General features: G+C 48.6%; 1 protein-coding gene across 1 annotated transcript in view; it reads right to left on the bottom strand.

Annotated features, from left to right (window-relative positions):
- The window catches only part of LOC147718107 (multidrug and toxin extrusion protein 2-like), a 464,065-nt gene extending 437,840 nt beyond the window's left edge, over positions 1–26,225 (bottom strand). Inside the window, exon 1 of the mRNA XM_086919190.1 lies at positions 25,954–26,225. Within this exon, the coding sequence (XP_086775316.1) occupies positions 25,954–26,088 (135 nt within the window). The 5' untranslated portion in view covers positions 26,089–26,225. The remainder of the gene's footprint in view (positions 1–25,953) is intronic.
- Between the last annotated feature and the right edge of the window lie 1,059 nt (positions 26,226–27,284).

Genomic DNA, 27,284 nt, shown 5'->3' with positions numbered 1-27,284 from the left:
TGCATCCACAGAAGAGCCAAGTTACTGAGCAAAAAACTATTCAACGCGATGACCCTGTGGTTTCCGCATGCATACCCCAACCAAACCCACTTTCAGGCTGCTGCTTGGTATAGCTAGGTCAGGTGGTACATGGTGAGGAAAACTTCTTCTCACCCATGGCTTGACAAAATGGCAAAAAATATGTGTTTAGAATCATGTTTCTGCCGTTTTGTCACTCTGTGATGACCCCCGGACTCAGGGGCGTAACAAACACCCCCGCGGGTGAGCCCCAGTCTTCCGTAGGTAAAGGGGGCCCCCTCAGCTCTTCGGTAGAGGGCTGTGAAAGGCTCTTAAGCAGGTGCAGTCTGCAGCCTGCTCTGAGCTCCTGCGCTGACCCAGGACTGAAGAGAAACAAAGTAACATTGTTTTCGGTCAGAGCCACAAGCAAAGGCCCTGAAAAGGGATGGGGGTGGGGGCCCCAGAGAGAGCAGTCCCCACAGGGAACAAGCCTCTGAGAAGGGAGGAGGCATCACAGACCTGACAGGGCCAGGAGATGGTTTTCAGCTCCAGGAACAGGACTCTGCTGGGACGCATTGGAAGGTAAGCAAGCTTGGGAAATGCAATTGGCCACGCATTTGTTTGCGTATGAGCATCTCCCTGGATGGCACAGAGTGTTTCCTCGGTGGCCTGCAGTGTCCTCGATGCTGATTGTGAACATGGAAATGTTCCAAGGTCTCCACAGAAGAGATAAAAATAAAAAACGGCTCAAGAATGTTTGAAAATGGATGTACGTGTAGAAGATGACAGAGACTACTTTTTTAATAGTTAAATATAGTGCAAGCTCGCCCCGAAGGTATTGAAGCGCTGTACATGAGCACCAGTAACATTACACAAGGCCACACTAATTTTTTAAGCATGGGGATATTTAGTGATTTGCCCAGAATCACAGGATGTTGAACCAACACTGAGACTCGAGCATGATCCCCCGGTTCCAAAGCCAGCATCTCTGGCTGTTATGCAGCATTACATCATACATCATTGCATCAGTTGCCTTCCCAGTTGCAAAGAAAGGAAGAACATGTCTGTGGTTGTTGCACATTTTGAGTGACATTTGAGACCAAGTGCAAAAGTATCTGGAGCCTTCAGCAAAATTCTATTTTTTATTTTTTGCTCCCTCCTTGAAAAATATTGGTAATATTTTATGCTTTTGGTGTCAATTTGGCACTCTCTGGTGCTAGCACCCTAGGCACCTGCCTGGTATTATTGACTCACTTTATCATCAGTCCTTTATTTACTTTTAGACTCTGGCCATGGGCGTACTTACCAAAGTTGAAGCATGTGCAGTGGCATCAGGGCATCGGAATGGGAGTGGCACACTGACTAGAGCTGTCTTTCACTACCATTTTCTCCTCCTTAAATGAGGGTGTGTGAGGCTCGTGCTTCGCCACTGACTCCAGCTTAACTGAAAAACTCACATTTTAGGGGCCTCCAGAGTACTATAGAGTTGGGGAAAGTTATTCCCAGGTTCCACAGCACAGAACCTTAATTTTCTTTTTTTTAAATACATTTTAGTTATTCAGTTTTCCGCCCATGCTGTGCACTTTTTATTTTATGTTTGTTTTCCTATTAATTCTATTTCTTGTTATTCACATTGGTGATATTTTTTATTGAAGAATACCATAAAGAGCATGCTATAAATTGGTATTTAAAGTCTAATGAAGCATAGAATGAGCCCCCAGAACAGCAACAAAATGCCAAAAATAATAGAGATATATTCAGGGAAATAAATGGGAATGGAGTGTAGCAAACTATCACCAGAGTCATATTGGAGAGAGTGGGACACATATGAGAAGGAAAGGACATTGTGGGTCGGAAGGGGAGAATCCATGTATGATGTCATATTAAATAAGCGTTGGCAAATCCAATAGGTCTGACGTTGGTTGCAGTACTATTGGCTATACCAAAGAAGTTTTCTGTAGTTTATTATGACTTTATTGTTCCAAGATGGCTAATGGAGGCTGAGAGAAGAAAGACATGAAGAAATCATTGAAATATGAGAGGGTCAAAATACAGTGGGTGGACAGTAGCATATGAGAGACATTGAAACACCACAGGGTGTAAATACAGTGGATGGACATTGGTGTATGAGAGACAATAAAATACAGGGTGTAGATTAAGTGTGGGCAGAAAATTCATTCCACTCGTGGAATTTGTGGATTTTCCGCGATTTTGCGATCCGTGAATCTCGCAAAATTGCAGAAAATCCGTGAATTCGCGAGCGGGACGAATTTTTATGGAAGCACTTACAGGGTTACTGTCAGGCACCACGCTGCAGGATTCGGTCGTTGTACATATAACTCCACCTCCCGACCTCACCAACACACTGGTACTAAAAACACAGTGGGTTCGAGGGATAGGGCGAGGGAAAACAAAGGAACAAAACCAGGAGGGGACGGAAAAGGTCAGCAGGGAAGGGATGGCTGAAAGACAAGAACACAAGTTTACGGGTTACCACTGATCACACGGAAACACCTACTCTCATTTCACTCTCACTAAATAGGTTAAAGGGTTCACCTTTTCTGAAAACAATGGACTCCTCCTCCTCCCCGATGGGTGAATATGAATAATCGAACAGATAGTCCCTATGGAACAATAACAACAGTTATACTCTCCTTTTACATGAACACCTGCACCAAATTCTCTCTACTGTGATAGTACATACCCTGCCTGGTAAGTGTTCCGTGCTCAAAGTATAAACGTGTAATGTTGAGTGAACTCCACCCTTGAAACAAAACAAAAGTCAAGTGTTTGGCAGTGAATAAAAACGTTCCGCCTTAAAAGCTCCAATTTACTCCAGATATAGACACGGCAAGACGTAGCACACTACTACCGTCTTCCGCTCTAAACCAGCTCCTGTACTCACAACTCCAAACACGGTAAGGTGTAGCAGACCCACTACCTTCCGCTTTGGCACTTGATGAACTAGACACTAGTGCCTGTCTTCGTAGCGGTGGTGCTCAGAACCTAAAGCCCTAATACACTCCGCTCCCTCTTCACAGCAATATATATCTTTGATACAGGTCGCCGCCGCGCCTGTACAGTCCTCTCTGTTCCTTTCACAGGCAGGCAAAAAATGAATACAAGGCTTTTCCACATATGCTAAGCGTTAAACGTCACGCGAAGCATATTTACTCACAGTACTTGTAAGGAGTCTCCCTTCCCGGTTCGTTCTCTTTCCTTTCCGCTTCGGAAGGACATTGGCTTCAGGAAACCCTCGGAAGTTCTTGAAATGCAAAGCGCTTCACAAACGCGCTACTCGGCAACCCGAGTAAACACCAAAAGGCGCGGTTCCGTTTTTCTTTCCCTTTCGCCGCCTTCACAAGAGAAAAGTCAGTATCCTTCCTAACTCTGCTCGGATTCAATAGCAGACGAGCCGCCGCTCTCCACCAGGGATAAACCACCAAACAAACGCTGCAACCACAAAATCACGAACAACGTGTAGAGGGTCCGCCCTACCTTTATAGTGCCACGCCCCCTCCCTAGATTTCTGGGAGATGTAGTTCCAAAAGCTTAGGTGGCGCAATTTGGTAGAACCTGACAGAATGTCCCCCTCCCTAGCGCCTTCTAGGGCCAGGCTTAGCAGGAAACCTTTGACGAAAAGACAGCACCTTCCCAGGAGCAGGCACCTCGGAACAACCCACCCCTTGCATGTACTCCTCCCTGACCTTGTTCAAACATCCCTGCACCCCATTGTGATCCCTCTGCAGTATTAACACCTTTTCCTTAACTACTGGCTGAAACTGGAGATCCAAAGGGATATCAACCGGCAAAGTGTTGGTATCAATTCCGGAATTAGCAAGGAAGGGGAACATTCCAGGGGGACTATGCCACTCATTCTTACTAGACCTCTCCGCCCTCATCATGCAATTAAATTTCCCTGTAGGAATGATAGACTGTTTATCGTCCACTCCCTTCCTAACTGGCAGCATCTGTCGGGTAAAGGTGTCTGTATTCTGACTACTCAACCTAGTGCGAACGGTGACCACCTCTTTCTTTGCCAACGTGGCCACCCTGAACTGACATGCGACTACCGCTAAAGGTGATGATGCATAAGACACCAGATGTTCCTGACAATACCCAGACAAAAAATGAACTGTTCGAGTTCTCCAATCTATAGAAGGGTTGTGGTACGTAAACCACGGCATCCCCAATATGATCTCATATTGGGGAGCTTCTATGATGTTCAACGTTATCTTTTCCACATGTCTCCCTTCTGACACGTCTATTGACAACATTACCTCAGCTGTCTTCTCCACTATTAAACCTGATTTTATAGGCTGTCCATCGACTGCAAAAACCTCCTCTGGTATATCTCTAGGTACTCTGAGTATAGCTAAGCGAGACACTAACCCATTATCAATAAAATTACCTGTGGCTCCTGTGTCCAGCATAACCCGAACTGGATGACTTTTTTGCTCATACTCTAAGGACATGTTAAGAACCAGGTGTGACTCATTCACTCCTATACCCGGTGAAGAGAGGGAAGTGAGTCTCCAATCAGGCAGCACTTTCTCTAGGGATGTAGGTGCTAACAAGTTGTTTGTCTCCCTTCCCAAAGTGCAAACAGCTATTTTTTTATTCTTGTTCCAACTAGAGGGGTTTTGGGGCCTAGAAGGGCATTCACGCACGTAATGCCCTTTTTTGCCACAGTACATACAAAGACCGTGTACTCTTCTGCTTTCTTTCTCATCATAGGACAGAGGGGATCTAATAGCTCCTATTTCCATAGGTTCTGCCCCGTCTGCCGATGCCTCTAGAGCTATAGGAGGGGAACTCGCTATACTATTGTAACCCCTGTCCCATTTTCTTCTATCCCCACTCAGCTCAGTCAGCCTACCATCCAATCTCAGGACCAAGTTCACCATATCTACACAAGTGGTGGGTTGAGGATCTATGTAGGCCACAGCGTTCTTCAATTCATCTCTCAAACCCTGATAAAACAAGGACATTCTTTTTCCCTCGGGCCATTCCGTTTCCGCTATCAACCTGTTGAAAGTTGTTAAATAGGTAATTAAATCACTCCTTCCTTGTCTCAACGATAGCAACTCTTTATCAGCACTGAAGTTGGTGGCCCTTCTGTCAAATACTTTTTCGAACTCTTCCCTAAACACCGTCCAGTTAGACAACATGGCATCATCTCTCTTTACCAGCGGAACCGCCCAATTGGCTGCATCCCCCACCAGATATGATATAGCAAATGCCACCCGGGAGTGATTCGTAGGAAATGAGGCTGGTTTGCACGAGAAATGAAGCATTATTTGGGTCATAAATGCTTGCGTCTTACGAGGATCCCCCCCATAACGTTCAGGGGTGGCCAAGGGGATAGGGGGAGGAACCGTAACCTGGATCTGAGAAGGGCCAGATGAAAAAGGGTTCTTAGATAGTTGTTCAACCCTATCTTTAAGGGCCACTGCCTCAGCTTTGGAAGATGCCAATTCCTGTTGGACCAAAACCAACGCCCTCAACACATCATCCAAGGTGGCCATATGTACCCCGACCGAACCAGGCAGAATGCAATTCGTGGGTTCGTGATTCTGTCAGGCACCACGCTGCAGGATTCGGTCGTTGTACATATAACTCCACCTCCCGACCTCACCAACACACTGGTATGAAAAACACAGTGGGTTCGAGGGATAGGGCGAGGGAAAACAAAGGAACAAAACCAGGAGGGGACGGAAAAGGTCAGCAGGGAAGGGATGGCTGAAAGACAAGAACACAAGTTTACGGGTTACCACTGATCACACGGAAACACCTACTCTCATTTCACTCTCACTAAATAGGTTAAAGAGTTCACCTTTTCTGAAAACAATGGACTCCTCCTCCTCCCCGATGGGTGAATATGAATAATCGAACAGATAGTCCCTATGGAACAATAACAACAGTTATACTCTCCTTTTACATGAACACCTGCACCAAATTCTCTCTACTGTGATAGTACATACCCTGCCTGGTAAGTGTTCCGTGCTCAAAGTATAAACGTGTAATGTTGAGTGAACTCCACCCTTGAAACAAAACAAAAGTCAAGTGTTTGGCAGTGAATAAAAACGTTCCGCCTTAAAAGCTCCAATTTACTCCAGAAATAGACACGGCAAGACGTAGCACACTACTACCGTCTTCCGCTCTAAACCAGCTCCTGTACTCACAACTCCAAACACGGTAAGGTGTAGCAGACCCACTACCTTCCGCTTTGGCACTTGATGAACTAGACACTAGTGCCTGTCTTCGTAGCGGTGGTGCTCAGAACCTAAAGCCCTAATACACTCCGCTCCCTCTTCACAGCAATATATATCTTTGATACAGGTTGCCACCGCGCCTGTACAGTCCTCTCTGTTCCTTTCACAGGCAGGCAAAAAATGAATACAAGGCTTTTCCACATATGCTAAGCGTTAAACGTCACGCGAAGCATATTTACTCACAGTACTTGTAAGGAGTCTCCCTTCCCGGTTCGTTCTCCTTCCTTTCCGCTTCGGAAGGACATTGGCTTCAGGAAACCCTCGGAAGTTCTTGAAATGCAAAGCGCTTCACAAACGCGCTACTCGGCAACCCGAGTAAACACCAAAAGGCGCGGTTCCGTTTTTATTTCCCTTTCGCCGCCTTCACAAGAGAAAAGTCAGTATCCTTCCTAACTCTGCTCGGATTCAATAGCAGACGAGCCGCCGCTCTCCACCAGGGATAAACCACCAAACAAACGCTGCAACCACAAAATCACGAACAACGTGTAGAGGGTCCGCCCTACCTTTATAGTGCCATGCCCCCTCCCTAGATTTCTGGGAGATGTAGTTCCAAAAGCTTAGGTGGCGCAATTTGGTAGAACCTGACAGTTACAGCAGCAGGTGCACAAGTTGAAGCTAATTTCTTTGTAACCTTTTACAAAAGGGTTACAAAAAAATTAAATTCAACTTGGGCACCTGCCACTCCACCGGACTCCACTGGACCGACCACAGCTGCATCCACTTCAGCTTCAGAAAAAACACAACTCACCACCACCCGCAACAGGTTCCTCACAGAAGCTAGAGCAAGATCACCGCCGACCAGCTCACCACTTCCCTCAGCCAGAACCCACATGCCAGCACAACGGACCCCAACAATGCAGCCCACAACTTCACGCAGTGGCTGACCTCCTGCGCCGACGACCTCGCACCTCTGAAGAACCCTCCCAACAGACCCAGAAGCAAGAAGGCCCCCTGGTTCACCGACGAACTCAAGGACTCCAAGAAGACTTGCCGCACCCTCGAGAAAGCCTGGCTCCTCGACCAGACCGTTGACAACATGACCGCCCTCAAACACGCCACCCGCAAGCACCACCAGCTCATCCGCACCACCAAGAAGAAATCACTGAAGGAACGACTGGACAACAACGTCCACAACAGCAAGGAACTCTTCAACATCGTCAAGGAGTTCTCCAACCCCAGCACCGGCAACAACGACATCACTCCTACACAGGATCTCTGCGACTCCCTCGCCTCGTACTTCCACCGCAAGATTGCCGACATCCACAACAGCTTCGGCGCACCATCCATGCACCCAACCGTCGAACCAATGCACCCCACCGCCACCCTCCGCACCTGGACCACGGTGACCACCGATGACACAGCCCGCACGATGAACACCATCCACTCCTGATCTCCTACCGACCCATGCCCCCACCACGTTTTCAACAAGGCCGACTCCACCATCGCACCCCAACTCCGAGACGTCATCAACACCTCCTTCAACACCGCCACCTTCCCGGAGAGCTGGAAGCAGGCCGAGCTCAACGCACTACTGAAGAAACCTACTGCGGACCCCACCGACCTCAAATACCTTCTGCCCCATCTCGCTCCTTCCTTTTCCTGCCAAAGTCATCGAGAAGATCGTCAACAGACAACTTGCCGCCTTCCTCGAGACGAACGGCTCCCTCGACCCCTCGCAGTCCGGTTTCAGAGCCAACTACAGCACCGAGACCGCCCTCATTGCAGCCACCGACAACATCCGAGCCCTGCTCGACAACGGAGAAACAGCGGCACTCATCCTCCTGGACCTCTCTGCAGCATTCAAAACTGTCTGCCACCACACCCTAGTCCAACGCCTCAGCAACACCGGCATCCGAGAGAAGGCATTGGAGTGGATCATCTTGTTCCTCGCCGGAAGAACACAGAGAGTCCGCCTCCCCCCGTTTCGTTCCGAGGCCGCCGAAGTCATCTGCGGCGTCCTGCAAGGATCGTCACTCAGCCCCACCCTCTTCAACGTCTACATGAGACCCCACTGCTGCCATCGCACGCCAACACAACCTCAACATCATCTCCTACGCCGGCGACACCCAGCTGATCCTCTTCCTCACCAGAGACCCCGACACCGCCAGAACCAGCCTACACAAAGGGATGAAAGACGTTGCCAAATGGATGAAGAACAGCCGCCTGTAACTGAACTCAGACAAGGCGGAAGTCCTCATCCTGGGACCATCGCCCTCCGCATGGGATGACACCTGGTGGCCCCCAGCCCTGGGCACCGCTCCCAAGCCAACAGACCACGCACGCAACCTGGGCTTCATCCTGAACTCCTCCCTCTCGATGACCAGACAAGTCAACGCCGTCTCCTCATCATGCTTTCACACCCTTCGCATGCTTCGCAAGATCTTCCAATGGATCCCGACCGAAACCAGGAAGACGGTCACCCAGGCCCTCGTCACCAGCCGTCTGGACTACGGAAACACCCTCTACGCCGGGACCACAGCCAAGCTACAGAAAAGACTCCAACAAATCCAGAACGCCTCCGCCCGACTCATCCTGGACATCCCCCGACGCAGCCACATCTCCAGCCACCTGAGGGACCTGCACTGGCTCCCCGTCAACAAGAGGATCAATTTCAGGCTCCTCACCCACGCACACAAGTCTCTCCACGACCTGGGCCCCAAGTACCTCAACGACCGCCTGAGCTTCTACACGCCCACCCGCCAGCTACGATCTACTAGCCTCGCCCTCGCCGCCGTACTACGCATCCGAAGAGCCACTGCCGGAGGCCGGTCCTTCTCCTACCTGGCGGCCAAGACATGGAACTCCCTGCCCATCCACCTTCGGCTGACCCAGGACCACCTCGCCTTCAGGAGACAACTCAAGACCTGGCTGTTCGAGCAGTAGCGGGCCCCCTCCCCCAAAGCACCTTGAGACCCTTCCGGATGAGTAGTGTGCTATACAAGTATTATGATTGATTGATTGATTGATTGATTGACTGCTGTAACCCTGTAAGTGCTTCCTGGCGCCTCGTTGCCTACTTGCAACTATTCTCTGACCCGCGAAGCAGGATCAGAGAATAGTTACAAGTAGGCAACGAGGCTCCTGTCCCAAGAATTAAACCTCAACAGGAAGCACTTACAGATATAAAAATAAAGCAGGTGCCCGAGTTGAAGCTCAAATTCAGTAACATAGTAATCAGCCCTAAAAAATTGTGAGCAAGGTCGAGGCTGGGCAAGTGTCCTTTATCCCCATATTCGGTCGGAATTGAGCTGAGGATTACAGTAATAGGGCACACAGTTATGGGCATATCATCTGTTTGGGGGTAAAGCAGATACACGCACGACAGCGCTTTCTCATTTAATGCAACATGACGGGAAGGGTGAACTCCCCAAACATCCTTGATATGGTTTGCTTAGTTCTCTTGGCATCTTTTGCCTTTAATGAGGTCAGCAGATGCAGCGAAGCGCTCTCAACTCTCGAATGTGTTCCAGCACCGCTGAGTGTATTATCTGTGCTTAAACATTGAGGTCCCTGTAATCCTCAGACATGGAGCATAGCGGGCACTAGATGGCGGTAGAGAATCCCAGATGTCATTATATTCATGTTTTCCAACACCCCTGGAAGATCGAAGCTTCAATATGTCAGAGCAGTAATTTCAAACGGAAAATCCTCGAATTTATGATATTACGCCACTTCGCATAATTGTGCTCAGTTTGCAGTAAAAAGTTACAAGAAATGTTGCAATTCAGGTTAAACAGCGGTAAACATTTCTGGTTTAAATGAATCCTTGCTCCAAAAAGTGATACCATTTGTAACTGGTCAGCTGGAATTAAAGGTAATTGCTGCCTGAGAATTCTTCCTAACACGTTGGCACTTTACAAACAGACCCTCTGAGTCAGACAGTGAGTCAATGAACGAACGCCTGCTTCCACACATTGACCCGTCGATCTGTCCATGCACTCAGCCACTCATCCCTGCACTTATGCATCTATTTATCCCCATTTACTCATTCTTGCATTCACCCTCTAGTCCATCCACAATACCACACAGATAAACCCACCAGTCAAGGAAGAGCTGCTTTCAGTTATGACTGACCTATTATTTTTGCCAATGCTTGCTTTAATTCTCTCTGTCCTTGTGTTTCTGGTGAGTTGACTGTGTAGAGTGCCTGCCTTAGAGTAGGTCTAATGCAGACATCTCCTGCGCTATTGTAAGGCTGTCTCTGATTAGTTCTATCAGATGCGCTTTAAAACCACTGGCCCAGATTCCACTGTTGTATGGTCAATTTCTTTACCGATATTAGGCGGACATGTGGTAAAAGATTCCATCATGGATGGTCCAGCACCCTCTGATTTGTATCCCCTTCTTGCTGTATCGTTCTTCTCTTACCAACTGTGTAAGTTTTTTAAACATATTCTATTAGTTGTAGATATCACATGTATTTATGTGTTCTATACTTAATATCATTTCAAGTATGATTGATGGAAGACTCTCTTTCAGTACTATAAGGTCTGTTGGAAACTGCGTGTTTGTTACAGGCACACATGGTCACTGGAGACACATCTTCTGGCCCTTTATGCAGCTGCAGTGTAGTAAAAGCACTATACATTTACTCAACGAGGGAGCACCTACTTGATTAGCCAGTAGAAAGTTCCCCAGTGCAAATTGCAAAAATATCTGCGATTTCGTGGATTTTGTTTTGCGATTTCGCGCGAATTCGCGGACCGAGAATTCGCATATTTCGCTCATCCTTAGTGTAAATACTGTAGGTGGACAGCGGTGTATGAGAGACAATGAAATACAGGGTGTGGACAGTGGTGTATGAGAGACAATGAAATACTACAGGGTGTAAATACAGTGGGTGGACAGTGGTGAATAAGAGACAATGAAATACAGGGTGCAAATACTGTAGGTGGACAGTGGTGAATAAGAGACAATGAAATATTATTATTTAAAATTTTATATAGCGCGCAGTTACCCTTGGGCATCCCAGCGCTTTTCCAGACATCAACAGATAGTAAAAACGGCTAGCTTAAAGCACTCAAGCGGGAAACAAAAAGGTTTTAAGACATTTGCGAAAACGCAGTGTGCAGGTCTCGGCGTGTAATTTTAAAGGGAGCGCGTTCCACAGCTTAGCCGTGTTGAATGAAAATCTTCTCCCGCCCGTGCGGGCCTTTTTAACTTTGGGAACTAACAGAAGATGTTTCAAATCAGATCGCAGCGTTCTACTTGCTTTGTATGGAATCGCTAAGTTCTTTAAAATGGGGGGACCTTTCCCTAAGAGGATTTTATGGGCTGTACAAAGTGCCTTAAATACCCCTCTCTCCCGCACTGGAAGCCAGTGCAGCGCCTTCAGGGCAGGTTTTGCTGATTGCGTCCTCGGGACGTCCATGAGCAGCCTTGCCGCTGCATTTTGGACCTGCTGAAGAGTCTTGAGGGTGGATTCAGGGGCGCCCAGAAAGATGGTGTTACTATAATCCAATCTGGATGTTATCAGGCCCTGAATCAACAACTTCCTCGATGTTACCGGTAATAGAGGGAAAATGTTACGAACCGACCGTAACAGGGCGAAACACACTCCTGCGGTTTTCTTAGCTTGGGTCCGGAATGACAAGTCTTGTTCTAACCAGACTCCCAAGCTCTTAATCACCTCTTTGGGGTCCGGTAGGTCTCCCATACAGCTCGGCCAGCTGGTCAAAGGGAGAAGAGGAGTTTTGCTCCCTAGCAGCATTATTTCCGTCTTCGAGCCGTTCAACTTGAGAGCAGATTCTTCCATCCAGGTGTGAACGTCCGACAGACAGGAACCAGAGTTTCCGTAGTCTCAGCCAGTTGGGATAAAGAAACCACCAACTGCGTGTCGTCCGCATAACTAACGATTTTGATGTCATATGGGGACACTATGTCCTCCAGGGGGGCCATATAAACATTAAATAATGTGGGGCTAAGGGAGGAGCCATGTGGCACTCCACACTGGAGGGGGATCGATTTAGAACGCTCACCACCGTCCCAGACCTGGTCCTTCCGTCCGGTGAGAAAAGATCTCAGCCACTGCAGGGCCACCCCGGACACCCCTACCTCAGCCAGCCGCCGAATCAACACCTGATGGTTCACGGTGTCAAACACCGCGCTGAGGTCCAGGAGGATCACCGCCACTGACCCTCCTGAATCCAGAATACGTCTGGTTTCATCGACGACCGCCAAGAGAGCAGTGTCGGTACCCTGACCTGGGCGAAAGCCGGTTTACAAAACACGGAGCAGTCCATTGGACTCCAAGAAGGCTGACAATTGTTTGTTAACCAGCCGTTCAGCAGTTTTGCCGAGGCCCGGCAGCAGAGAGATGGGCCTAAAGTTAGACAGGTCCGAGGGATCCAAATTGGGCTTCTTTAAGAGAGCCTTAACAACAGCAGTTTTCCAAGTAGGTTGCACCAGACCCTGGACAAAGGAGGCGTTCATTGGGTAGGTCACAGGAGCCACAATGGATGCTGCTGCTTGTTTAAGGAACTTCATGGGAACCGGGTCCATAGGGGAGCCACTTTTCAGGGATGCTAAGGCTTTGGATACCTCGCTCACTGATACTGGGCCAAAGGAGTCAAGGTGGATAACTGACTCTCTGGCCTGAGTTCCTAAATTCAGCTTCCCATTATCCTGAGACAACATGGGCTGGGGCAGGGTGTTTAAGATCTTCGCAATTTTTGTGTGGAAGAACTCTGCAAGCTCCGTACATTTCTGTTTGTCATAAGTGACAGCCGGCTCGGGAACTTTGAGAAGTTCTTTGACCACTTTAAAACTCTCTCTAGAAGAACTAGAGGCGGATTTAATATGCTCTTCAAAAAATAGGGCTTTAGCCTGTCGGAGAGCGGACTTATAGCCCCTCATTGCGACACGATATTCTTCTCTCCTGGATGATTCCGATTTCTTCCTCCATAACCTCTCCAGCTTTTTACATCCCTTCCTAAGGGTACGAAGCTCGGCAGAGTACCACGGAGCAGAGCCTACTCTTTTCTCCCTCTTTTGAACTCTCTTTTTCGGAATAAGAGCATCCAAAGAAGCAGACAGCCAGTGGTTAATGTTGGCATCAGCCTTGACTGGGTCCGACTCACGAGGAGGGGGCGTGTCTTCCAACTTGGAGGTCCAGTCGTCGACCGATAATCTGGACCAGGCTCTGTCGACCAAAAAAGCCTGCTTGGAGCGTATAGGCCGTGAGTCGATTTGCCAAGATGCCAATACCAAGAAGTGGTCAGACCACGGGAGGGGATGGGCAGGCCTAGCCATGAAGCGGGGAATGTTGGAGAACATAGGATCAAGTAAGTGACCCTTTTCGTGCGTGGCCCCGGAATTAATTAGGACCAGCTCACACTCTTTAAGGTCGCCCTGGAGATCTTGGGCTACTGGGTCAGTGAGATCATTAAAGTGGAGATTAAGATCTCCCAGCACCATGAAATTAGCCGTAGATGAGGCCAAGATCGTCACTGATTCCACCAGGGAGCCCGCAAAGTTACCCAAAGCGCCCGGGGGCCGGTAAATCAGTAGACCTGTTATCGACACTGTGGGGGATATCTGCAAGGCGAAGTGGCAGCTCTCACAATCCAAAAGTGAACCATTCGGCGCCCTGCATGCAAACGAGTTCCTATATAGAATAGCGAGGCCGCCCCCTCGCCCCTCAGGTCTGTCCAGATGATAGATAAGGTAGCCCGGCGGAAGAGCCTGTACAATGTCCGCATCGGAACTAGGAGTTATCCACGTTTCCATCAGAAACAGGATATCTAAAGAAGAGTCTTGTAAAAGTAGGTTGACTTCTGCTGAGTGCCGTGGAAGAGATCTACAATTCAATAGACCGACCGCCAAGGTGTTCTTACATTTATCAGAGAGAATGTTCACACTTGACCCAACGACTGTGGGGGGAGGAGGGCATTGAATGGATGGGTCGCTGCCAACGGTAACCATATGGCGAAAAGCCATAAGGTCATCACGATCGTAAGTCCCCGTCTCAAGGCAGAGCATTTTGGCAGAGTGTCAGGCCCTAGGCCCGTCTGGGCCCGGACGGGCACAGACGGGCTGGACTCTGGCGTGACTCCGGCGCTGAGTCGGTACTTCCGCTGCGCGTCACCGCTGCGCGTCTCCATGGTGACTTTAAATAGGGGCCGCGCCTCCTGTGCCTAAGACTAAAGCGCTCGCAAAAGTGGCGCCTGTAGAACGTCCCTAAACTACCCCCAAGATGGCGGCGATCGAATTAACCTGCCTAAAGACCCGCGAAAAGCGCGGTGGGGGGACACAATTTAAGATGCAAGTATTTTTTTTTGAAAATCTTTTTATTAGCAAAGTTTCAGAGCAACAATAGAATATAGACATGTTTATACAACATTAATGTTAAACTCCGTTGCACACATATGTGGTTGCTCATAGCAAGTATATAGACTTGATAAATTCGATTTTTCATTTTGTCGATGAATCATTACAACTAACAAACCCCATCCATTCCCAATCCCACCCCCCACCCTGCGAGTTCCCACCCTGCACTCTCAAACTAGGCATATGATCTAAATATCGTTATGCGGGTCACACTTTAGTCATTTACACACAGTTAAGTCAATACACAGTCTGGTTAGGCAGTGGAGTGCGACAGACGGGTACGATCTACCCGTGTAGCCTCATTGTGCACCACAGGTACTGTTCGTGGAAGTGCATATGATGGGCGTAACCGCACCCCAAGTGGCTATTCACTAATATCCTCTTCATCACTGTCATTGCCAGCCTCAAACACCCCCAAAGTGTCAAACCATTCCAGTGAGATAGGTGTCTTGCGGAGGCCCCTACTCTCTTCCCTTTGTAGTGCCTCGCCCTCAGCCTTACCCCAACGTACAACTTCCGCCCTCCACATGTCAGGGTTGGGCGGTTTCGTTGACTTCCACCGTATCGTGATGGCACGCTTAGCCAACAGCAGGGCCAGATCCGAGAAGCGCGCCGCCACGGTCCTGGTGCGGGTCGATGGACCTAGCCCTAGGAGCATGTGTTCAAGTGTAGGTGATCGGGTCAATGTACCAGCCTTCTCAAGTGAGTCATGGACAGTGGTCCAGAAATACCCCAGCTTGGGGCATTGCCACACCATATGTAACAGAGATGCGTCGTCTGCATCACACCGGGGACAGTTGCTCTTGGATGTAGGGAACATCATATGTAAGCGGTGTGGTGTTAGGTAAGCTCTATGCAGCACCATCAGTTGGATGAACTTGTACTTGGGATTTCTAGCCACCTTTCTGGGGAATTGCAATATGCGCTCCCATTCCTTATCCCCTAATGGCCTCCCAATATCCGCCTCCCAAGTCGCTCTTAGTGGTGCCAGTGTAAGCGCCCTCCCCGATTTAATGCTAACAGTGAGCCACTTAGTTAGATGGCCGCCCGTCCCCATGAGGTAAAGCATTGTGACTAGAGGATTTGCAATGGGTTCCTGTCCGTCGGGTGACCAGGTGCGCAAGATATAGTGTCGGAGACCGGCATGCAGGAGAAAGGAGCCGCCGGGTACGCCCTGCGTGGTTTTGAAGTCTGCGAAGGACAACAAGTGCCCCCCCGCAAACAGGTCACCCACATGTGTCACACCCGCGTCATGCCAGGGCTCCAGCAGAGTCGTTGTAAGTGTGCCCGGGCCCAGTGGTATGCCCAGGAGTGGTACTGTGGGGGCATAAGGTGTCCCTGCGGACGTGTATTTCAATGCCCTTCGCCAAAGTGTGATTGCCAGTTTGAGTAGTGGCGTAGTGTTTCTAGGCAGATCCGATCCAGGCAGGAGCAGGATGTGTAGTTTCCCCTTAGCATGGTCCTCTTGGGTCAGATTAATCTCATGAAGATTGCGGCCCGCCACCCAGTAAGCCAACCATTGTAGCTGACATGCATAATGATAAGCCCTAAAGTCCGGCAAGCCCATGGAGGGAAGCTGCAACTTAGCCAACCCTATACGCCTGCGGCCATGGCCCCACACAAGTTCTGTGAGCAGTGAGTCGAGGGTCTTGAATGTTACCGCTGGGATCTGGAACGGCAGGTTGGTGAAATAGTAGATAAGACGGGGCAACATCACCATCTTGGAAATTGCCACTCTGCCGGGTATGGAGAGCGGCAACGTAAGCCAAAATTGAACTTGAGACTTCAGAGCTCTAATGGCCCTCCCCAGGTTGCCATCTATCATCATGTTCGCCTCTCTATATATCTGTATTCCCAGGTAACGGAAGGTGGTTTCCGCCATCTGGAATTCATGTGGGGCAAAAGACAGGGGGGTCGAATCACCCGTATCTACAAAGGCAAATCCGTAGGACTTAGACTCGCTGATGGTGAGGCCAGATATTTCTCGAAAATCCTCAAAAATCTGGGAGATTGGGCCCAGCTCACCCCTCAAATCTCGGAGATATAAGATGATATCATCCGCGTATGCAGAAACAATGTGGTTCGTACCATGCCGCCGTATACCGTAGTGGGGGGCTAGCAGCCTAAGTCTGCAGAGCAATGGCTCGAGGGCAAGAACGAAGAGGAGGGGGGAAAGAGGGCAGCCCTGCCTGGTGCCTCTGGCAATGGCCATGGGGCCCGAGATTTGGTTGGAAGTGCGTACCCTCGCCGTGGGGATTGTGTATAATAATCTGACCCAAGCGAGGAATTCCGGCGGGATCCCATATATTAATAATGTGGCAAACATATAGTCCCATCTCAGGGAATCAAAAGCCTGTTTTAAGTCCAGGGAGATGCATCCTTCGGAGCCCACGCCTGTATCGTTCCCAAGCATGAGCTGGGCCAATCGCCGAAGGTTCATGGCCGTATTACGGCCTGTGACAAAGCCGCATTGATCCTGGTGGACCAAATGTGGCACGTAGTGTACGAGCCTTGACGCCAGTATCTTGCTCAAAATTTTTGAGTCAGTATTAAGAAGGGACAGGGGTCTGTAATCGGCCAGCTGTAGGCCTTCTTTGGCCGGTTTCAAGAGGGACGTAATCAGGGCCTGCATGGTTGATTGTGGTAGAGAGGCTGTGTGTAGAGCTTCCAGATAAACAATGTGTAGTCGCGGGGCCAGGAGGTCCATGTAAGTGGCGTAGAAGTCGGTTGGCAGGCCATCCGTTCCAGGGGCCTTACCCTTAGGGAGGGTTTTGATTGCCTGTCTGATTTCTGCCAATGTGATGGCACGCTTTAGGTCTTTATTCTGATCTGCAGTAAGCTGCGGGAGAACCAGCTCCGCCATGAAGGACACTAATGCGGGTTCGGACAGGGGTAGTGGGGGACCATATAGCGCGGTATAGTAGTCTTTAAATGCTGTATTAATCCCTACTTGGGTGGTAGCCAGCTGGCCAGAGGGGTCCAAGATTCGCAGAATGGGTTGGCTGATCGGGGAGTCCCGCAGGATGCGGGCAAGTAGGGGGCCGGCTCGGTCGGCCTGTGTGTGCTGCCTGTTCGTGTACTCCCTATAGTCAATAACTCGCAGCTCTTCCAGCAGCTCTGCATGTCTAATACGTGCCTCCTGCAGTGGTGGAAAGGGAGCGTTGGTACCCGCTGCCTCGTTCTCTAAGGATGCAAGTGAGCCCTCCACCTCCTTAAGCTGGCTAAGTACCTCCCGTTTCCTTCCCACCCTAGTAGTCATAGCAGCCCCCCTCAGGCATATTTTGAAAGTGTCCCACTCTACCTGCCGGGAGCTAGCCGTGCCCGCATTCGTGGAGAAGTAGGTATCAATAGTGTCGGAGAGGGAGGACCGGAAAACCGAGTCCTCAAGGAGTTCCGGGTTTAGTCTCCAGGTCGGTATGGGGGCTAGCCTCCTACCCCACTGCCATGTGACCTCCACGGGGCTATGGTCCGAGAACGTTTTCCCCATGTGTTGTGTTTGGACAATCAATGCAGTAAGGGACCTTGAGCAGAAAACATGATCGATTCTGGTGTGAAGCTGGTGGGGAGGGGAGAAAAAGGTGTATTCCCTGTCCGTGGGGTGAATGCTACGCCACACATCTGCTAAGTCCCAGCCCTCAGCCCAACTCGCAAGCGCAGCAGCCTGCTTCCTGCTCTCCGTAGCCATTAATGGGGGGTGTGACCTATCCAGTAGAACATCAAGTACAGCATTAAAATCTCCCCCTATCACCCAGCGAAGGTCAGCCCAGTCTGCAAGCACCCCGTTGACACTGGACAGAAATTCCAACTGGTTCGTATTAGGCGAGTACATGCACCCCACAACAATTTCCTCCCCATCCAACAGACCCCTCACAAACACATAGCGACCCTCCTTATCCACCCGTTGTTCCAACAACTGGAAAGGAAGAGACCCACGCATCCAAATTGCGGCCCCCCTTGAGAATGCGGAATATGAGGTGGCATAGAGCTGTCCTCTCCACTTCTTTCGCAATTTCACCGCTTCAGCAGCGTTCAAATGTGTTTCCTGTAAACAGGCAATTTGTGTCCCTCTCCGGTTGAGTTGTGCAAGGATTCTATGACGTTTATGCACTGATCCCAAGCCTCGAACATTCCAGGTGCACAAGTGATAATTGTTAAGCGGCCCCATTCCCATCTGTGCAGTGTGTCAATGTGCAACAACTGGGCGACCCCACAAATTCTGCTGTGCTGAAATAGAAGAGTGTCTCGCAAACAATAAACCCCCAAACAAAAAGGTCCCTGAGCCAACGTACCCAGGAGCCAAACCATGGTGTCCAACGTGGGCACAACACAGTCAAGTACGTGTGCATACCGGGGGGTGGTGGACCTCCGACGGTTGGCACTGAACTGTCTGCGTGGGCGTAAGAGCCCACAATATGGTGGATCCCTGCACACTCAACCCACCATATATGAGGGAGGGGATTTGGCATACGTTACCACTTGAAGAGAAGTAATCGTGTCGTGGCTCAGAACTCCGCCGCCATCTGTGCCGTGATCTTCGGGAAAAGTTGCAGGCTGTCAACTGAACCAGACACTTCAGTATGAGTGTCAGTGGTAACGGTGAGTCTGTCTCCGGATGCTCCCGCGTCGTGGGCAGCCAGGGCCGCCTCAGTGAGACGCTGATGCGTGGATGATGACGTGTGGTCCGTCGCCTGTTGTCCAAGTGTATGCGCCGCTCCTGATGCTCCATGAGGTGAGTGTCGTCCAGGGCTGTGAGCGTCGTTTCGTCGTTCCGGTGAGCCCCTACGGGCGTTGCCGTGGTGGTCTGAGAACTGGTCCTGTGACGTCGGCGGAGTCAGGGCGACCTCCATCCATTCAGCCGCCTCCTCAGGCGAGTCAAAGAAGTGGGACTTGTTGTTATGCAGGATTTTTAGCCGAGCAGGGAACAAAAGGGCATATTTCATGTTCCTATCACGCAGCCTGCGCTTCACCCCCATGAAGGTGGACCTGGCTCGCTGTACAGTGGGTGTGAAATCAGGGTAGACCGATATGGTCTTGTCTTCGAAGCGTATCGGCGCTTCCTCCCTTGCCGCCCGAAGGATAGTGTCACGATCTTTGAAATGGAGGAGACGAGCGATCAGTGGGCGCGGAGGTGCCCCAGCTAGTGGGGGCCGTGATGGCATCCTATGCGCCCTCTCCACACTGTAGAGAGCAGTGAGATCCCTCTGGCCCACCAGCTTCCTTAGCCAATCCTCCACAAATTGCGTGGGGTCTCTCCCCTCGCTTCTCTCCGGAATGCCCAGGATGCGGACGTTGTTGCGGCGGGCCCGTCCTTCCGCCTCGTCCACTCTTCCCCACAGCTGCTTCAGTTGCTTCTCCACGTTTTCAAGTTTCGTGGAGTGTTCCGTCTGCTGCGGGATAATGTCGTCCAGCGCTATTTTCTGCTCCGCCACTCGATCCGCCAACTTGTTGTGGTCCGCCTTAAGTAAGGATAGGCCAGTCGCCATATTGTCTATGCGCGATTCTAGCGCTTCGCGCGTCGCGCGTATTTCATTTAGTATCAGGTCTAGCTTGGCGTCTTGAGAGCCCTTACCGGTCGGCGGGATGATGTCCATATTGGAGGAGGCTAGTGGGTCCTCCGAACCCGTGGACTGCACATCCATTCGGGCGCCCTGGTCCTGAGGTTTGCCCTTCGGCCTGCCCATAGTTCTTGTTAGCAGGGTGTCGCTGTAGTAGAGGCAGCCGCCCGCCTTGGTCCCTCTGAGTATATGGCAGTGGTTATGGCCTGACCACTATGTGCTGTGGAGAGGCAGATGCAGCGTAGCTCCCAGGGCTGGCAAGGTTAGCGTAGTAGACCTAGACGAGGCGTCAATATAGGGTGGGTCGGTGCGCCACTGATGCCTCGGTGAGGTCCGCCGTGTCGGTGAGGGAGGCAAGGGTGGCGGGAACCAGGCTGTTGCAAAGCAAGGGTATCGTGGCTGTCGAAAGCGTAGTCAGGTCTGGCCTATAGCGCTGCAAGTAGGCGCCAAAGCGCGAGGCACACCACCCCTGCACAGGCCCTCACACCCATGGGCTGCTGGTCTCCAATGTCTGTCGCCCTGTAGAACGTGGCCGGCTCTGATCCTCCGACTGGCGGAGCCGTGGGAAATGGGGCAAGACTGCCAGGGTCCGAGGGTCTCCACTCAGTTCCAAAGCAGTGACAAGATGGCGCCAGTATTTACCTCAATGCCAGCCAGAACCACTCCGTGGCGCTGATATCCTATGTGGGGCAATGCTAACCTGCGGCGCCGGCTGCGCCGCGTTCTCCGCCCGTTCTGAGTACTTTAGCCCAGTGGTGGTAACGCCGGAGCCCCGCTGAGTACCTGGGCGGCTGGGGGACAGCACGGAAGCGCTCCTGCGCCTCGGAGGGGCTGCGCAGCAGCGCGGGCAGTCTGTGTTGCAGCAGCTGAGGGGGGAGGGGGGGGGGGCAACGGAGCCTCAGCGGGGGTATCGCACCCTGCGGCACTGGTCAGTGAAGCGGCAGCAGTCCGATCCCGGGTCCCGATCGGACCACGAAGGAGGATGGGGGTAGGCCGGTCAGGCCAATCACTCGAGGCCGGGGCTTCACCTCGATCTGCAGGCCGCAACAGGGTCCGTCAGTAGATCTTCCCACAGGAGCGGGCCCGGCGGGGCCACGAGGCACCGTTACACGCCGCTTCCCCCCGGAGACAACCTGGGTAGGAATCAGGTGGGTTGCAGGCAGGGGATCACAGGATAATCAGCTGGTGTTCAGGGCACAGGACGGAGCTGGCAAACTACACGTCCACCATCAACGGCTCCAGGCCACGCCCCCCTTTAAGATGCAAGTAAGTGCTACTCTAGAAAGATGATTTGAAAACAGGTTATAACAGCTAATTAAATACAATTATATTTTTGTCAAAAACGGGATACTCGGTTTAAAAAGCGCGACTAAATCCACGCACTGTGCTTGCTTAAAAGGGTAGCTCCTTACGCTCGAAAATGCAAATAAATAACGCTGTCCGCTTTAGGTCACACAGAACGATGTCAAGGGAGTGAATACAGTGGGTGGACAGTGGTGTATGAGAGAATGAATATAAGGTGTAAATACATGGGGGTGGACAGTGGTATATGAGAGACAATGAAATACAAAAGGGTGTAAATACAGTAGGTGGACAGTGGTGTATGAGAGACAATGAAATATGAAAGGGTGTAAATACAGCGGGTGGACAGCGGTGTATGAGAGACAATGAAATACTACAGGGTGTAAATACATTAGGTGGACAGTGGTATATGAGAGACAATTAAATACGAAATGGTGTTAATACGGATCTATGACAGAATTTTGACAGACAGAATTTCGACCTACACAAATATCGGCGTAATTATATCGATAGCAAAAATATCGACGCCCTATGTACAACATGGTAAGTACCAAAATATCGAAAAAATAATATCGATGTTAAAAATGTCGTTGTTAAATATATCGATTTTTTTTAATTTAAAATAACATAAAAAATACTGTAAATAATACTTATTAATTACTTAAACATATTTAAATATATGTAATAATGTTTAAAAAAATAATAATACATATTTAATTAAAAAATAATAATTAAAAATCATATATAATATATAATTACTTAACAATAATTACTATTCCCCCTCCAGTGGGTGCAACAGTAGGGAAAACTGACCCTGAACCCTAAAAATACCCCTTTACCCAAAAACCTAAAACTGACCCTGAACCCTAAAAATACCCCTTTACCCAAAAACTGAAAACTGACCCTGAACCCTAAAAATACCCCTTTACCCAAAAACTGAAAACTGACCCTGAACCCTAAAAATACCCATTTACCCAAAAACTAAAAACTGACCCTGAACCCTAAAAATACCCCTTTACCCAAAAACTGAAAACTGACCCTGTACCCCAAAAATACCCCTTTACCCAAAAACTGAAAACTGACCCTGAACCCTAAAAATACCCCTTTACCCAAAAACTGAAAACTGACCCTGAACCCTAAAAATACCCCTTTACCCAAAAACTGAAAACTGACCCTGAACCCTAAAAATACTCCTTTACCCAAAATTAATTAATATTACAATTAAATTACTTCCCACCCTATTCCCCTATAAACCCACAACCCGCTCCAGCAGTAAAACATATAATTTAGTTAAAAATATACATAAATTATCAATTAATTAATCAATTAATCAATTAAAATAATTCATTGCCAATTAATATTTAATTGCAAAATAAATTAATCATTGAAAAATAATTATTTAATTACAAATAAATTACTTCCCACCCTATTCCCCTATAAACCCACAACCCGCTCCAGTAGTAAAACATATAATTTACTTAAAAATATACATAAATGATCAATTAATTAATCAATTAATCAATTAAAATAATTCATTGCCAATTAATATTTCATTGCAAAATAAATTCATCATTAAAAAATAATTATTTAATTACAAATACATTACTTCCCACCCTATTCCCCTACAAACCCACAACCCGCTCTGATAGTAAAACATATTATTTACTTTGATATATTTTTTATTTATAAAAACATATTAAACACATATTATAACAATTAATTTAAATACTTAACTAAAATTTCTAACACATATTAGTAAATCGAAATTACTTACATCGATATATATGCTATTGATATAAGTAATTTCGATATTACTTACCTTAGGGTCGATATTCTGGCCATCGATATTCTGGACATCGATATTCTGTCCCATCGATATTAGCAACTCGATATAAGTGTAAGTCGAAATAAAAAAATCGATATTTTGACTGTTTACCGTTAATACAGTGGGTGAACAGTGGTGTATGAGAGACAAAATACTACAGGGTGTAAATACTGTAGATGGACAGTGATGAATAAGAGACAATGAAATACAGGGTGGAAATACAGGGGGTGGACAGCGGTGTATGTGAGACAATGAAATACAGGGTGGAAATACAATGGGTGGACAGTGGTGTATGAGAGACAATGAAATACTACAGGGTGTAAATACTGTAGGTGGACAGTGATGAATAAGAGACAATGAAATACAGGGTGTAAATACAGTGGGTGGACAGCGGTGTATGTGAGACAATGAAATACAGGGTGGAAATACAATGGGTGGACAGTGGTGTATGAGAGACAATGAAATACTGCAGGGTGTAAATACAGTAGGTGGACAAGAGAACTGTACGCCAGTGCCCCATAGCCAGTTACAGACGCCCGTATCACGCATATAGGTCAAGCTATTTTTATTCTTCAAACATTTCTTCCCACACTTTTTTTTTGGGATGGTTGATATGCATTTGACCTATGGGTGTCCTTGTGTACTGTGGGAAGGGCTGTGACGAGAGTAGGTAGACTGTGAGAGACAAACAAGAAAGCCGTTCATATCTTGTTCTCTCTTTTCCATAGTGCCTGCGACATGCGTTTGTGTGGAAAAAACTTTCGCTAGGTTAAGAGGGGAGCTTGTCACGGCCACTAGTGAGATTCTACAGAGTTACCGCATTTCAACACCAGCAAAGTTCCATAATTGTGTACTTAATAAATAAAATAACATGACATAATGTTGGCCCTCCCATAATGCTGATACATATCGGCCAAATGTGCTCACCCATGGTATAATGGTGCCCAAACCGGGTAACATGCGGGCCCTGGCATGATAATAGTGTTAATTCCTGTTTGATTGCCTGGTGGTGCATAGCCCTCATGCTAGCTTTGGCATAATGGTGGTAATTCTTGGCATAAGATTGGCACATGTGACATGCAACTATGACACATAGATGTTCAAGGCAGAATCTATCCATGTGTTGCAGTGGTTTATGACAATAATTGAACTTTTTCACAAAAGGAATAACTTCTTGATTTAGGGAATTTAAATTATTTTTCCAGAATGCAAAGCTAGTATTTAATAGCAAAACATGTCTGTTTCCATAAACCGACAAGCAAATGTTTTGGAGACAAATTACAGAATGTATTAAAGGCTGAAATTTGAGTGGTTAAAAGGCCCAGTTGGGAAGGTCAACCCCGAAAACTCCTCTTTCACTTTGGTGTGCTTGCTGTACTCACTTGCTCCTTCAACTTGGATCTCAGCTTTTCGTTACACCACTTTTAGGAGCCACCAGCCGCCACTGGTGCATGTGCAGCAGGCCCCTGACCTGAGAGCTTGTGACTGAATCAGGAGTGGGGGGAGCCCCCTCCATGTTCTTTGCAGGGGGGCCCCCTCAAGTTTCGTTACGCCACTGCCCGGACTGCCCGCTCCACCACACCCCCTTCCTAGCCATCCTAAGAAGGAAGCTGCCCTTGGCATCCAGGGGCCCCAACTATGCATCATGCCCTTTGTGCACACCTCGCCCCTTACCCAGGCACCCTCTCCTTCTGCAGAAAGTCCCGATTAAAACATTTTTCAAAAAGCCAGCAGCAGAGACAAACCAAACAGAAACTCCTGCTTTCTGCACACAATGCATTTACGCGATCAAGAATTTAAAATTCCATGATTAAGTGCATTTTTTAGATGCCCTGCAAATAAGGTAATTAGATGTAAGCACTGGAGAGAAGATATATGAATGCACCAAATAGCCAACAGCTTGAAGTGAGCGCAACATACATTTATGTCAAAGCCAAAGTCTACTCAGTAGATTTCCACTACCTGTAGCTCATGAAGACAGGTATTTTTTAACGCCATACCTAAAAATATGTATTGTTCCACCCAAGCTTATAAATTCTTCCAAGCCTAGGATTTGGGAGAATATTTACTAACATTTTACACCGGTTTTTGCATCACAAAAGTGATACAAACCAGCGCAAAAATGTGAATTATTAATTTACGTTCGGAGCAAAACTAGAATTGCGCTGAGAAGATGCATCTACATTAAGCCAAGTAGCATTTTGTTCCCTGGGTGGAACATGGGTGTTCCAATGCATATACCCATGGTTTTTGATGCAAAGCCCTATCTACAAACATTACAGACAGGGGTTTGAGCCAAAAAAACAAGCATTATAAAGAAGAAATAGTTTAATTCCTCCAAAACGTCTGACTTTGTATGTGAGCTGCACAGTTTAGCATTCACCCACAGTGTGAAAAGTTTCAAAGTTTGTCCTGTGTGGTATTTTGTACTGGGTGAATAAACATGACCTAGACGCCTGTGGACGCTGGTGCACTGTGTGCAGAGCAGGACGGCGCCATATCTTTGTAAATACAGCGCTGTCAGCTCTCCCTCTCATCCAATCAGCTCAGAAGCGTTGGTTGTTGCGCTGCATTGCTTGAATTGACCCCTCGGTTTGTAATAGTGCTACACACATGAACTCATTCATTCACCGATTCATTGACCTGTAAGGTAGAGGGAGCGCCTCCTTACCAGCGGCACGGCCAGCTTCGCCAGCGCTTTGGCGTCCTCCAGGCAGCCGACGGGGATGCAGCGGCGCAAACATCGTGCGCAGGCCGCGCAGAAGCGCAGAGGGTCCCTCGCCGCAGCAGGGGTGGACGCCTCCATTTCCACTCACTGAAGAGTTCTTCGGTTCCCCTTTGTAAACACGTGCAGGAGTAGCAGCCGGAAGGAGCAGAGCTCCCTGTCCAGAGTCCCCCTCCTCTCTGATCTAAGGACCTACAGAGAAGGATAAATGCACCTGATGAACACATCCCTCCCCCTCCACACTGGCTGAGCCTGACTGCGAGCCTTACGTATCAGGATGTATGAATCAGTGCTTCATTTGTAAAAGATTAAGTCCAGGTGCTTGAATTTGTGTAGGAGGCCACACCCACTTCCCTGGCTCCACCCACCGCCTTCACTGGCTCCACCCCCAGTCTATTAGCTCACCCTCACCCTGAACTGGCCCTGCTGAAGGTGGATGTAATACCCAATCTGAATTCCAACCTTGGAAATAGATGGTTGACTTGAAACACATATTGGTTTTCAAGCCCCGAGGGAAGGATATCTTAATAAAAATCAAGGCAAAACCGCAAAAGAGGCTGGATGGCATGAATTCTGCAAACGAAGGTAAAGACTCTAAAGTAATGCTGAAAAGACTATCTACTTCTGTTGTGTTTTGAGTCTCCCCTGGATTGCTTTTCAAATAGCGCCCTCAGCTGCTCGGGACCAGTCATTTAGTAAAAGATAATACTACACCTTACACACTTCTCATTGCTTTTTGGGGATTTCGCCACTGATATGTGTACATTTTGTTGCCAAAGGATATAGGACTTTATAGAGCTCAGAGGCACAACCCCACTATAAAGGCATCCATCACATGAAGAATATATTGGGCTCTGCTAGATGCAGAATATGTACATCTCTGGAATATGCACAACCTGGAACTGCTTTATGCACATCATTCAGCCCTGTATTAGGCCAATATGGACAAGTATCATATGCATATATCAGATCTCCAAAACGTGCACATATCACAACCTCGCAGATATGCCTGTAGCATGCAATGCAGACCCTTTGCATATGCACAGGATGGAATGCTGTGGCATCTGAAAAATACACTTTTCAGATGTGCAGATGACCTGGGCATTACAGGGCATATAATGGAGGTCTGCAAACTGGACATACCTGAGTCAGAAATGTCCACCTGTGCAGGTTTCTGTTTGGCCCACTCACCCTGCACTCACACAGGCACATCACTCTGCCTACACTCATACAGGCACATAGCACTCACCCTGCACTCACACAGGCACATCACTTTG

The sequence above is a fragment of the Lissotriton vulgaris genome, chromosome 4_2 (assembly GCF_964263255.1).
Source record: "Lissotriton vulgaris chromosome 4_2, aLisVul1.2, whole genome shotgun sequence".
NCBI classification, from domain to species: domain Eukaryota; kingdom Metazoa; phylum Chordata; class Amphibia; order Caudata; family Salamandridae; genus Lissotriton; species Lissotriton vulgaris.
The sequence above is the reverse complement of the archived record's forward strand: the minus strand, read 5'-3'. Positions and strand labels throughout refer to the sequence as shown.